General features: G+C 40.7%; 1 protein-coding gene across 1 annotated transcript in view; it reads left to right on the plus strand.

The window, feature by feature from the left end:
* Positions 1–12,806: 12,806 nt before the first annotated feature.
* The window catches only part of LOC309594805 (contactin-4), a gene marked incomplete at both ends in the record, with an annotated part of 167,981 nt that continues 166,786 nt past the window's right edge, over positions 12,807–14,001 (plus strand). The window contains one exon of the mRNA XM_082321209.1: positions 12,807–12,861. Coding sequence (XP_082177335.1) covers positions 12,807–12,861 — 55 coding nt within the window. The remainder of the gene's footprint in view (positions 12,862–14,001) is intronic.

Consider the following 14,001-nt stretch of genomic DNA (forward strand, 5'->3'; position numbering starts at 1 on the left):
GGATTTTGACTGAGCTGCATCTTTAATTTAGATTTGCAAAGGAAACAGTGACATCGCTATTTCTCCAGTAAGAAAAATGGCAAAGGATGCACAAGAGGCGTGCTGTGCCTTCACTTGACATCCCGTGTGTGATCATGGTCTCGCTGCTGGAAATAGTCCACTGATAGCAGGAGGAAAAGCAGGTTGGGAGTCTGTAAATTCTCGTATTTCGCTCTGCTGTCTCATTGCGTGGGTTCCTTAGTTTCACACAAACAGCTGAGCCATTTGGCTTTGTACCGTAAACTGTGCCACCGACGACTCCATACGTAAGTGTCGTGAGAAATGGAGCACCTAAACCAGGCTGCAGGCAGGAGAACTGCTGAGAGCAGCCGAAACGCAAGGCTGAAGGCAGGGGCCCCGATGCTGCCTTTGAAGAAATAAAATGGGATTTAATATTGTAAGCAGGATGCCAGGCAAGTCGGAGAAGTGACTGTGAAGGGACCAGTGTTAAGGAGTCCGTGCATCTGGGCTTTTCCTCTCAAGGAAATGGTTCACTCGGAATACAACCTGCAGAGCAGGGAATGCCTTCTGACACCTCGTGTCAAACTTTTGTCAGGGCTCATTTGTAGTACAGCATTTAGACCGCCCCAAGATGTTTTTTGTCTCTTACGAATCAATTGACAGCCAGAGGCAAGGGTAGAGCAGCCACATTGTGTTTTAAATACGCATACAGAAATTCACTTTAAATACGATGTAATTAAGAGTGCTGCTAAGATGCACTGAAGTTTTCTGGGCTAATGTAACGCAGTTAAGATTGCTGTGATCTCCTAACCAACTTGAAAAGTGGTGCAGAGCAACCTCGGCTCCAGCTTTGTACCCCTGTAAAACAGATTCCAGGTACAAGACAGCCTGTGAGCTCAGCTATGCAAAGTTTTCTTATTTTTATGTAAAATGTGCAAAGTGTATATACATTTTTTTCTTTGCATGGTTCTGGTCTTTCTTACCTTAAATTCTGCTAGAAGAAAATACTGAAAAGCTCTGAGTGGCAAACAGTCTTCCCTGAGTTCAAGAATAACCAGCTATTCCCTGGGTATTGCGTCCTATGAGACCCAGGTCCAGGAGTTTAAGTTCATTATTTGATTCTACTTACTGCCAGCAATTAAAAAAAAAAATAGATTTTGTACATGGTTGATTTGTATTGCTACTTGAATAAAATAATTATACAGATAATGCTAGACAGGGCCATTAAAAATAAATATATCTCTTAATTTTTTTTTAAAGAGTGAAGAATGAGGTACATTTATGACAAAATAAGGTCAGTGGATTTTTTTAGAACTTTATGTAATTTTTCCCAGCCTGAGGTTAAAATCTGTTTTTAATATTTTATACAGCAACAGGAGTAACAAGAAGCTGTGAGAAATGTTTTCTGCAACTAATTTTTCATAGTTCAAGAATTGAGGGGTATTATTAAGAATGTGGTATCCCAGATGAGTGGCAGGTCACGGGGGCCGGGCAGTGGGACTCAGCCACTTGCAGTTCTGGCGTCCACCGTGCGTAGCTGATCATTTAGATCAGCTTTGTTATTGTTTTGAATAGCTGATATAGAACTTGTTTTGATTATCTGCAAAAGTATTCTGGGACATTGCTCTTCCCAGACTGTGTGAATCTTTCAGATTCAGACTGAATAAACATACCAAAGGGTTATCAGCTGGAAATAATATTTCAGAAAATATTTTACAGTGCCACCTCACAGTCCACTAAAATTGTTACAGAATAAGATCACTGAAGTATAAGTTTCACTTTTTAATAAATTCAGACATATTAAACTTTTAGCTATTATTTACCCAGCCCTTAATTCGGATCATGTTAATTTTTTGAAAGATCCCCTAACCTAAGAGCTAGAATTTAGGCCCTGATATGCCAGCAAATGCTGAGAGAGAAATCCATCCTCTTTACTTCTGCTTCCATTGCTTCTGCTTCTTGCTGTAGGAAGCCTATTTCTGTCAGTAAGAAATAATATATATGGCTCACTGGATGCCGTTAGTTTGAAAAATCAGGGAGTATTTCTTTTCATCGGAGAGGAGTAAAACTTCAACGGCATCCCAGCAGAAATAAAGTGCTAAGCTCCTAACCTTGTGTTTGGAAAAGTTGGAGGGTGAAAGCAGTTCCCTTCAAACACTCAAATTCCAGGCAACCTTTTAAAATAAACTTCGAAGGGAAAACAGAACACTAAATAATCACGTAACAAGGATATCAAAATAGTTGGTGGGTGCGTTTTTTTTCCTTCCCTAGATGAATTTTGAATTTAACAAAACAGGTAAAACATTTCTAGGTCCAAGCATCTCAATTATCTGGGTTTGAAACCTTCTGCCAGTAATAGGTGATGAGGGAATTGTTGTTTTGACAGCCTGCATTCCCAGGAATACGCCGAGTGTGAGACTGGCTTCTTAGCAACTTTCCAAAGTTAATAAACTTGCTTGTTGTTCTTCCTTTCTAAGTTCCATTTTATACTCTTAAGAAACATCCAATTTGTAGCGCTGAAGGAAGGCGGCACACTGGGCAAAGAGCTCTTCATAACGTGCGCATATGTCCAATACGCTTGATTCCCCCTGTGGAACTCCTACGGAGAAAGCTCTCCTTTTGTCTTTGAAATAAAACGGATTATTTTGTATGCTTCAGAAGTGAAAAGTAAAATGTCATTAAGATGCTGATTTTAGAGATATCACGGAAATATCTTCAATATTTTCACATCATTTTTTGTCTGCTGGACAAGATAATGCTCTCTGATAATGTGTATTTTGGGAATGGACCCATTCAAAAGTGAATGATAACTTTGAATGTTACTTATCTATCTTTGTTCAGAGAGTGAAACTGTCTTGATTCATTACCTTGAAAGCAGTGACCTAGGGATAAAAGGAACTTCATTGTCGCGCGCAGTCCCTTGAGCCTTGTTTCTTTGGTGCAACGTTCTGTCAAACTGAGATGGCAATAAATTAACCCTTACTTCTTTAGGAAATTTATGATGAAAAGGCAGATGGAGGGTAACACCCCACTTTGGCTGACAGTTTGCCAGTGCATCTGTATTCTCTGGTGGAAAGAGGCTGCTTGGAGACCAGGGCGGGCTGGGTTTGCTTTGGAGGTGACTGCAGGGTCCTGCCTGGCAGCCAGGTTTGGTCGTGTGCTGTGCTCTGCATTCAGGTCTCTCATTGACAGTCTTTGCTATCAGAAAAATGAAGAAAAAATAAAAATTGAACATGTAATGGGCTTCATAGACTATTTCCATTGATGGCGGATCAGTGATATGGCCAGGAGAGAAGAGCTGGACCAACTCCGATATCTTTTGCACTTCAAGTTAGTTTTGCTATCCTTAAAGCTGGCAATTTATGCAGAGTTTATCATTTATTGCTTGGATATATGGGATAGCCATTCATTTTAATCTTGGAAAATACTGCATTGAAAATTCTACTCTGCATGAAGTTGGGAATTGTTTTTAAATTGGTGAGTTTTAAGGTAACTGTTCTAGACAATCTTCAGTAAGAGACTCTCTAAAATAGAGTAAATTCTAATTTGTAGAAAATGCCAGACTATGAAGTTTCACTGCTTGCAGCTTTTTATTATGATAATGTTATTCCTGGTTTGAGCAAAGTGCCTGCCAAGTTTGTGGTGTGATGGACTTTTTCTGTGTTGAGAAAAGCTGGATGTTATCTGGTAGGTGCTGCCTCAGATGAGTGTTTCTCGATATATCCATTCCACAAAAAAGGCAGAACAATACACAGTGACCCCTAATTAACACTAGTAGCCTTAATTTAGACTTGCCTTTAGTCACCCAGATCTCCTTACCTAAAATGATTTATGCTTACAAATTATTTAGATTTTTCAGGGCAATGATGGTTTCCTGGGGGCAAGAGACAAAGAGTAAGGGTTGTAATAGGGTGATGTGTGGTAGTTAGCGGGTAGTAATTAAAAGGCTTTAATTACTGTCATTTTTTCTTTGGTGGAAAATTGCACTCTGATTCACTGGTTCAGAAGGCAAAGGGACGTGTTACGCAGCTGGGAACATGCAACATTTGAGGTGGATTGCTGCTTCCATGAAGTTGTTTTTGCTGGTGATAAAGGTGTGCAGGGAATACTGCAACGCAGTAAAATGTTAAACGAGTGCGTGTCTGTTATTAGCTGGCTATTTTCCTATAATCTGGAGTCTCTAATCAGGTTTTAAGCTGTGGCATTAGGTTCTGCATAAAGATAAAGTAGGTATATGGCTTCTAAGAGTTTCTAATCTAACAAGTCGGAAATGGATGGTGTCAGTGATAGCTATTTCTATACACTTATTACATCAGCCACAAGGACTCTTCCTACCTGCCCCACTACTAATGGAGCTGGCCCCACCAGCCAGTTTTGTAGGGAATGTATAGCATGAGCATAAATTACAGAACACTTACGTCGAAAAAACTTACGTAGAAAAAACTGTATTCAAACTCTAGGGGTTGTAATTCACTGCAGGGGGTACTCACTGAGTTATTCCTTCAGCAATCTTTGCTAATATTGTTAGAATTACATTTATTGTCTTAATCTGGTGGATGTAATCCTTGCTTCCCGTGTGCACGCGTACCTCGGCATCCTCCTCGGGTGAGGCCTGAGCTGTGGCAGGTGCGCAGCGGCGAGGAGGTGGCTCAGGCACAGTGCACACCAAAGACCCAACAGCCTGACAAATATAAATGACTGGAGCGAGTTGGGAACTTGCATCTGTTGAGGTGCTGTAACTTCCTTGATATAGTGAAATGAAATCTCTATTTAGTGAATGTGAGTGAATGCCCAAAGGAGGAAGCACAATGTAAAAAGTGACATTGTTTTTCTCGGTCTTTTTTTTGCTAATTAATTTTTTGAAGTATTTCATTCCCATTTATCATAAGCATGTCTCAGAAACATGCTGCGTATGTGTCATTTGTTTTATCAGGCACAATATGGCCGTATATATTTCATAATGTGTGAATTGTGTGTAAGTGCAAATCCAGAAGGGGTAATTTCAGCAAAGAAGCTTGAGATAGATCAGGATCTGACAGACGTGCTGTGAGAACGAGGAGAGCGCAGTGAGAGATGCCACCGGCACGCTCCCACTACTCTTCATCTCCCCGGGCCATCTTTTCAAATTCTCTTTTCTCTTCCCTTATGCAAAAGGGAAGGCCAATACTTATCTCAGGACTCATAACAGCGGCTACCACATCAGAAAAAATTCAGCAATGCACACATCAAAAAAGTATTATTGTGCAGATTTGCACTGTTGGGGACACAGCTTTTAGGCACCTTCTATTTTTGGACATTCAATTTTGCAGGTCACTGATTTCATCTGCTAAAGAGAGCCTGTGCCTCTCCCGACACACAGGCCCAGGTTCAACAGGGTATTAAGAGGCTGGATCGGGGTTAGAAATCTGATGCTTTGCTGAATCTGGGCCACAGCCAGTGTTCAGGAGTGGGGGCTGGCAGGAGACTGGAGCTGCCCACGCCCAGGACGCCTCTTGGAGGAATGTATCACGGCAATGCTCTCTAGCAGCATGGGCTACCAGCTATTTCTGAGCAACACGCTCCAAGGCCGCCCATGATTTAAGCATCTTGGACACTTCAGAGCCCTTCAGAATCGTCTTGTCCAGGATCACTGATTTTTCATTAGTTTACCCCAGATGATGTGATTCCTGCCCCTCACACTTACATGCTCACAAAGGTGTCCAGCTTCCATGTTGCTTTTGGACACTAAATTGTGAGAAGGATATTCTTGCATCCTTATGGGCTGATGTTATTGACACAGTCCCATTGAATAAGGCCTAATCATGCTGCTTTCCCTAACTGCTGTTAGCGTTTTCTATCTGCCCCAACCTTGTTACGAATTAATTCCTCATGCTGCTCCCCTGGAATAATACTGTTTAACTCCTTTCACAGTTAAAGCAATTTTCTTTAATTTAGGAAAAACCTTTTTTGTCTGTTACATGGAAGAAACCTCACTGCTTTTACCCCATGACCCCTTACTAAAGCCAGTTTCTTCAACCTTCATTTATAGAGGGTGTCTCTGTGCTACCATTCAATACATCAGCCTCAGTGACTTTCAATTAATTATCGGAGGCTCAAGGTTATCTTTCTTCCAGTTTCTGAACTAGATGGGGAACAACCTCGCCTTGCAACCAGCAACAATGGGACTGGAGAATCCCAGTGTTTGGAATTCTCTCCATCCCCTTTCAAATACTGGTGTTCCTGAAAGCAAAATACATACTGTCTGTCCCCAATATCTAGGTCATTCTGGACTTAAATTTATCGTACAAATTGCTAAGGAACATCAGCAACGGATATTCTGGAGTGTATTCAGGCAGCCCATACCTGTGCTTGAGCTAGCCTTAAGAAGTTTTTCCTAAAGTCTAAACCTTAATCTCTCTTGCATATTCATTTTTGTCGCATCCACTTTGGAAGTGGGAACAAATTATTTCTTTCTATTTCCAACAGTCTTTTACATGTTTTAATACTGTTAGCATTTTCCTCCTCATTATTCTTTAGGCTAAGCAATTCCATTTGGTTTTTATTATAGGACATGCTTTATAGACCTCTAATCCTTTGTGGTGTTCTCCTTTGTATGCTTCTGTTTGGGGCAAATTTTCCTTGACATGCAGCACTACATGCGTACATGTAGCGCTGCATCTGAGGCCCCCAGTGCTGGGGAGAGTGACAGCTTACTTACCTAGCAGGAATTTTCAGATGAAAACGACCTGCAAACCTGGTTTATGCATCCCAGACAGGGTTTTTGCTGCTTGCACAGTCACAGGGCATTGCTGACACGTTCAGCCACGTGTGGATCAGTGCAGAGCTATCACCCAGCTGACTGCTCCCCGGCATGTGTTTGTGCTATTTAATGCAGCATCCTATTTGCTGCAATGCGCGGCACTTGTCTCTTACACAGTTCCATCCTTCTGTTTTAGTCTGGTTTTATGTCCAATTTGTCAAGATGATTTTGAATTACATTCACATCCTCAGAGGTACCTGCAGCCTCTTAGTGTCACCAGCAGACTGAATAAGCACACTTTCTCTTCCACCATTGCTGTTAATAAAAATACTGGAAAACATGAGACCAAAGACAGACTCATTTTGGCAGTGAACTTTCAATAATTACTCTCCAGCTATGGCTTTTCAGTCAGTTATATCCACCCTTCAGTGAAGTTACAGAATTGGCCTCTGGTGAAGTCTAAATTGAAAATTTCCGAAGTGATAAAATAGAAAAAACACCTGTCCTGCAAAGAGGTCTGCAAGGGTGAGTTCAAATCACAAATGGACTGCATGCAGGCAGCCTGCGTGTGTATCTGTTTGTAAAATAAGCAGATAATTTTGCCTGCCAGGTAGTGAGAATGAGAAATGAGTTTCGATGTTAATACCTTCCCAAAGTTCATATTCCTCCCTTGTTAAAAGCATTTGAGGGAAGCGTGGCAGAGATACCCAGAAGAAGACGAGGTGAGCTGTGCTACCAGCTAACACTGGGGTTTTGTGTATGTTTCTTTCCAGAGAGGATGCCTTGTTCTTTAGAGTATTTGGGGACTCTAAAGGAACTGATGGCCAGTCCATTTCATTGCAGGTATTTGGACAAAAATGGCTGTGTTGTCCATTGAATGTGGTATGGAAGGGTCAAAAATCAGAAGTTCAAGTAAAGAGTTTAAAATCTTCTTAAGTTAATCATTTCACTTGCAACTAACCATTTCCTTTTCAATATTTCACTGTTAACACTGCTCTTTAAGTGTTAAAAGCTTAAATGAATACGTGTTATAGCATCTTTTCAAAAAACGGGACTTACTCTTGCACTGCCGGGTCTGTGAAGTCTGTGGACTTTCAGAAAGTGTGTTTGGAGAGATGGAAATTGATAATGGCATTTTGGTCTAGCTTTGCAGACTTTTTAGTTACGTTCCTAAGACTTGGGAAGCACCTAGCAACCACATCTTTGATGGATATAGATCTTTTTGTGTGCGTATATTAGAAGAAGGTATCTTCATGGTAGGGAAAAGGGTTTCTTTTGAATCTCAGAAAACTTTCTGTGGCTTATTTTCTACCTTTCTTGTGTAGATGAGATGAATTTGAGTTTATGCTAAACCTCTGTGCTCAGGTGTTTCCTGGGACTGGTCTTTCTAGACTTGAGCTCTGCAATATGCATCCAACGTAGGTGTTCTTGCATATGTTTGCCATATTCTTAGACATGCAAATGTTTTGTGCTCTCAGAAGCTGTACGGCCCCAAGTTCTGTGTAACCAGACAGCAGTCAGGTAACCAACAGCTTGGTTCTCTCTTCCGCATCCAAGCCTGGAGATTATTTTTATGATACTATACTTCCATTTAAAAAGCTTGGTAAGTCTTTGGAGGTTTTGGCACCATGAATTAATGTTGCTATTCAGGAAAGTAGTGAATTCACATTAGATGCTTGCTCTTGCCCTCAGGTCAGATCTGTGACAGTTGGAGGGTAGGCACCACCTTAAATCCAACAACTTGCATGTTGGTGCTCAGAGTGTTTTGTGCTTACCCTTAGCTCTTCCTTTGTTGAGGTGATTAAAAGATGCCTGTTGCTGTCTGTATGTGCAGCATGCTTCATTAACAGTGATTTATTTTGGAGATTAGCAGAAGTGGCACTGTGCAGCACACCAATGTGCAGTAGAAAAACGTGAGATGATTGCTAAGGCTTGCTTCTTGCTGCTGCTGCTACTGCTGCACTACTTGGGGGTTTCAGGAATGTTTTGCAAATTTTCCTTCAGAACATGCACAAAATTGGGAGTTCATATACTGCAAATCATATCTACAAAAGTATTTTTTGCATTCTGAATGCATCTCTATATGTTAGCCTTAGGTTTTCTATTTCTATTTTGTTTTTTTCAGAAGTGCTAATCATTAAACATCCAAATGGAATTACTGACAAAGAGCCATGCCTAACTCAGAAAAATTCACTACAGAGATTTCTACTGCATGCATCTTTTTTTTTTCCTCATACCTGATTGCAGTCAGAGCTCTTAGAGTCAACTTTCTTTGTCAGAATCCAATTACAAACAAAGGTGCCTTTCAAAAGAATTTGCAATGGATGCATTGCCAAAAGTAAAGTTAAAAAGACATCTGCACATGTGTGTTGGCACTAGGTTTTCTAATGGGATGCATTTCCAAACTGAAGCACAGCTATCTCATTTTCATCTTGGAAAAATAACTTGTATAGTGCTGAAACTATACACGCTTCCTTCTGGAAATAAAATATTAAACTTCACAAGTTTTCAGGCCTCTTATATTCTCCTTCAGAAGCAGTGCAAAACCCCCTGGGATTTTATAGTCAGAAAACATTTAGAAATGGGAAGGATCTTTTCAATTATATATCTTTTGCTCATGCACAAATGTTGCCTTTCCTCAAGTTGTTGCCATAAAAAGTCAACGTGTTGCGACAGTTTTTACACAGCTCTGAACAATGGGCCTGCTGATATGAATAGCAGCTATGTTTACAGGAAAACATTTTGAAGATTGGACTCATTCACATGTGAAATAGGGAACTATCATGAGAAATGAAAATGCAGCTGTATCTTGAATGCCACCATATTTTAACCTTAGGAAAATATTTTTAATGGTAATCATCTAATTTACTTTTCACTACTTTTTATGCTAAGACAGGCATCATTGCTCTTTGGGAAACTTTCTGTAACATATTAGCCCATGTTAGGAGATGTATCAGTAAAAGTCAGGGCGTGGGCTGGTGTGTGGCTGTGCCGGGCCAGGGCTCAGCTGGCAGCCGTGTCTCCAGGTGCCTATTCTCAGGGCTGCTCCTGGGAGGGCTGTTACGGAGCACCAGGGAGATGGTGCTTCTGAAGCTTTGATATTAATCCAGCAGTAGCAATTCTGGGTATGAATGTGGTACTATTCCATATATTTAGAAAATGATACATGCTAGAGCCTCTTCTGGGAATATATTCGAAGGTGATTATTACAGGGTATATACTTTGGCTCTAAGCGCGCGGAATTTCCATTAACATCGATGGAAATACCAATGGGAGTCTGTCCCATGTATAGACAGCTCGTTAATACCAGAAGCGACTGTTTCTATTCATATAGCTGAAAATTTTTCTGTGAAGGCCATGCATGACCCTCTGACGTCTGCTGGTTCTCCAGAGTATGTTTTGAATAACCAAGTAATAGGGAAGACTTTCAGCTTTTTCATACTGGACTTAATAATTAAATGTGCTGAGTACTAAAAATGTGTATTTTTAGCATAGCTTTTATTTTTGGCTGAAAGTAAGACCCAGTGATTGTGTCAAAACGTCTTAGGAGGAAAGAAAGAGCCTGCTATTTTTAATGCCCTTACAAGCTAAAAACTAATGCACATTAATAATTTTGAAATGTTTTGTATTAGTTTTTAAAATGCTTAGAGAAGCATGATTGCCGGGGGGGGGGGGGGGGGGGGGGGGCGGCAATCAGTTTGCAAAAACCAAAAACCTCAAAGTAGACAGAATTTTTCCCAAAGGGGTGAGTCAGGAGAAGTTCTAGTAAGAGAAGTTGCAGTGGGGAGGAGTAATGAACTAAAGACTATCCAAGAATTTTCTTGCATCTGTGGAATCCTAGGGAATAAAATACCAAAACAACAATCCTGGTTTGAAAGGAGTGTCAGGGATGGGATGCAAACAGCCTTGGGACCTGCAAATGGGACAGCGACCTCCATGGTACTCTGAAGAATTGTCCCTCATCTCCATCAAGTCTCCAGAAGCAATATCCTCAAAGCCCATAGAATAGAGGCATTTTGCATGACTTTGGACAGATCTGGGGTTTTATATTCCTAGGTTTTTTAACCAAAAGGCAGATACTATATTTTCTTGCCACCAGCACTGCTTACAGACAGCTGAGAAGCCGAGTGCTGTTGTTATTAATCCACATAGCAGGAGTCATTTTGGTCAGCTCTTCCGCATGCTGGCAGCTCGCAGACGGGTCTGCGGGTGCTTTAGATGGGTTCCTGGCAGTAGGTTAAGTTGATAAGTGCTATACCTCTTGTGTTTTTAATTAGGTATCAAAGGCTGTAAGTGATTGTTCTGTTTCAGTCCCACGTAGCTTATTGCAGAGAGTGAGGAGAACAATCGTAAACCATTGCATTGCAGTGTAATGAAGAGAAGCCTTTTAAGTGACACGATGGGCTTATTGATGGGAATAATACGTGGGAAAACGAGACCACAGAAGAATTTCAGAAGCTGCTGGTGAATACAAGATTTATCTCAAATCTCACTTAAACTAGTGTAAAACCATAAGTGACTTTCCTTTGGTAGAAATCTCTTGTATAGGTGCAGTTGCAACCAACAGAATTTGGTGCTTAGAGGAAAAATAGTATTTGTCCATGTATCAAGACTACATAGGGTAAAAAAATACGTTTCTTGAGTTCACTATAAACGCAGAGAGTAACTGCTTAACTATGTCAATCACTATAAAGGTCTATGGTGACATTTTCCTTCAAAAATTAATAATTAATACTCTAATAATTCACTTAAGACGTTATTAGTTTTCATTGATTAGTCCTTCCTGCTAACCCCCAGCTAGCCTAATCAGTCTGTGTGAGAATAGATGAATATATTCAATTAATCTCTACCCCCTTCAAAGTTGCTTCTTCAGATCAGAAGATAAAGATTCTTAGTCTTCTCAGTGCATTGAACCTGACTTTATTAGAAGAATCTTATCAATTTTAACTCACAAAAGCAAGCAGAGACCTCTCATGATACCCCTTCATATGCTATTAGTCATGCAGTTTGTCTTGTAAGCACGAAGGCCCCTTAACTTCCAGCCTTCAGTGATATGAATAAATTATAAGAATGTGTGTCTGACTTGATTTATTTATTTTTAATATTTAAATGCCTGTTCTGGAGAAGGTTCCTTTCATAAAAGGAGGCATTTTTCCCCCCTTGGGTTGCATGGCACAGGGGTTACTTTGCAGTGATAAGCTGAGAAAGTCTTCAGATTGCCTGCTTACAAATTTTAACTATTTACAAGTTGTAATAGAGTGTGAGGAAAAGATAGGTTTTACCTGGAGATGTGGGTTTTTTTGGGGGGGTGGGGGGTGGCGGTGGGGGGGAGAGGGTGTTGCAGAATTTTAGAGGAATGGAATGAGGGTGAAAAGGGAAAAGTATCCCCTTTTCCTGAGCAGGGCGGGAACATTTCCTAGAAAGTGTCACCTTGCAGACACGGTGTCCTTCACATAGCGGATGATGTTTGGAGAGAAAAGTGAGAGTAATTCTCATAACCTTCCTCTTAACTGTGATCTACAGAGTTAACTAACTACACTTCAGATTACCCGAGAGGCAGTGAGTGAATCTGCTGATGGCAGAACTGAGAGACAAATGAAATCTCACAACACCCAAGTGGAAGATGCAGATATGGGCTTACAACTCATCATCCTCATCTGGTACCCAGCGTACATAGACCCTTACTTTTGCAAATTTCTGTGCATTTCTGCAAGTTTCTGTGCATTTCTACTGACTATCTTCTTTTTTTCTTCTTCAGATCTAGAGCATTGATCTGAAGAAGAAGAAAAGAAGATTGTTAGTAGAACTTGCAGAGTAAACCAAATTTGCAAATCATTCCTCAGAATGATTTTGAATGAAATGTTTAAAAAAGTTTCTTTGTTGGTCTTCAGATGCAACTTTCCTGGAAAGAAAAGCAAGCTGTCAAAAACAGAAGGAGCAGCAATCCTGAGTCTCTTTGTAATCTATCTTTTCTCTTTTACAGATTAAAGGTTGCCTAAAATTTCCAAGGAGCTCCATTCTCTTCTCTAGTTACCGGACTCGTCTCCTCTGACCTGGGAAGCTGAAGATGAGGTTGCTATGGGAACTGCTCGTGTTGCAATCACTCATGGTGTGCCTTGCAGGTAAAGTGTGGTTTTAAAACTTCTGATTTAAGAATGCCACTGTGTTTCACACTAATGCAAAAGTGCACCGCGTTTTATATGCCAGTGATAAAATGGCAAAATAAGTCCCTGCTCCATGACCGGCATTATGAAACGTTGCTGAACAGATCAAGCTGATGCTCTTAACAAGCTCCTTTTGCTGTTGTTCAGTATCTCCACAGCAAAAACGCAATGTTTCAAAGGTCTTCTCTGCCCATTTCCAGTTCAAAGTTGCTGTTGATGAAACTTGTTTTCCCATGTTCTGTGCTAAGCGTTTCAATGCTCAATTAAACCTACGTGGAGTATAGCTTTAAATCCCATTAAAATGGTGTTATGTTACAGCTAAGACCTTGCTCCATTTAACAAATAATTAGAATAACATATTTCAGTGATATAACCATCTTCTGTAACTGCCCTTGGTTTAACTTTTTCTTCCCTGAGACTTGCAATGTGTTCTGAGCATTCCCAGCAAAATGAAATTTCTGAGGAATGTGCCTTTTTCCTAGAGCTGAAACAGTTCTTGGAAGACATTTCAGATTTGCAGAGGGTCAGCAAAGCCTGCAGCAAAGCTTTGCTGCCCTTCTCACGTGCGCGGAGTTGCTTGTCGGCTGCTGCTCGGTGAGCTGGGGGAACCGGGCTCGCGTCGCTCCACTTGTGCCTCTGCGCCCCGTGGGCAGAGGGGGTGCTGCAATCGCACCAGGGCTGTCGATGTCTATTTTGAGTCTCTCTTTCTTTGCCGTTCAGCCATCGTTGATTATTTCCTCCTTGAATTGGCATTATTATTCTTTAACATGTATTTTTTTTCTGAGGGGGGGTGTTAGGTTTTAATTCATGTTTATGTCACCTTAGTGTTCATCTGGATTGCTCTAAGTTATCTGCCGCTTGGCGCTCAGAATGTTTTACTGCTTTGTTTAGTAACTTGTGCCTTCTTCCCTTTTATATGTGCACATCGTCAGGGTACTTTTTCAGCATTTTAGGTAATAGCAAACTACTTATAATAGTGTTTACTTTCTTCTGCTTAGCTCTACTGAACATAAAGCCACTTTTATTCCGTTACTTACGGGTACCTATTTTTGAAATTTGGTTCCAAGCCTTTCTAAATGTGCTATGACAGTTTCTGAG

Source organism: Platalea leucorodia (genome assembly GCF_965183815.1).
Source record: "Platalea leucorodia genome assembly, chromosome: 9".
Classification (NCBI taxonomy): domain Eukaryota; kingdom Metazoa; phylum Chordata; class Aves; order Pelecaniformes; family Threskiornithidae; genus Platalea; species Platalea leucorodia.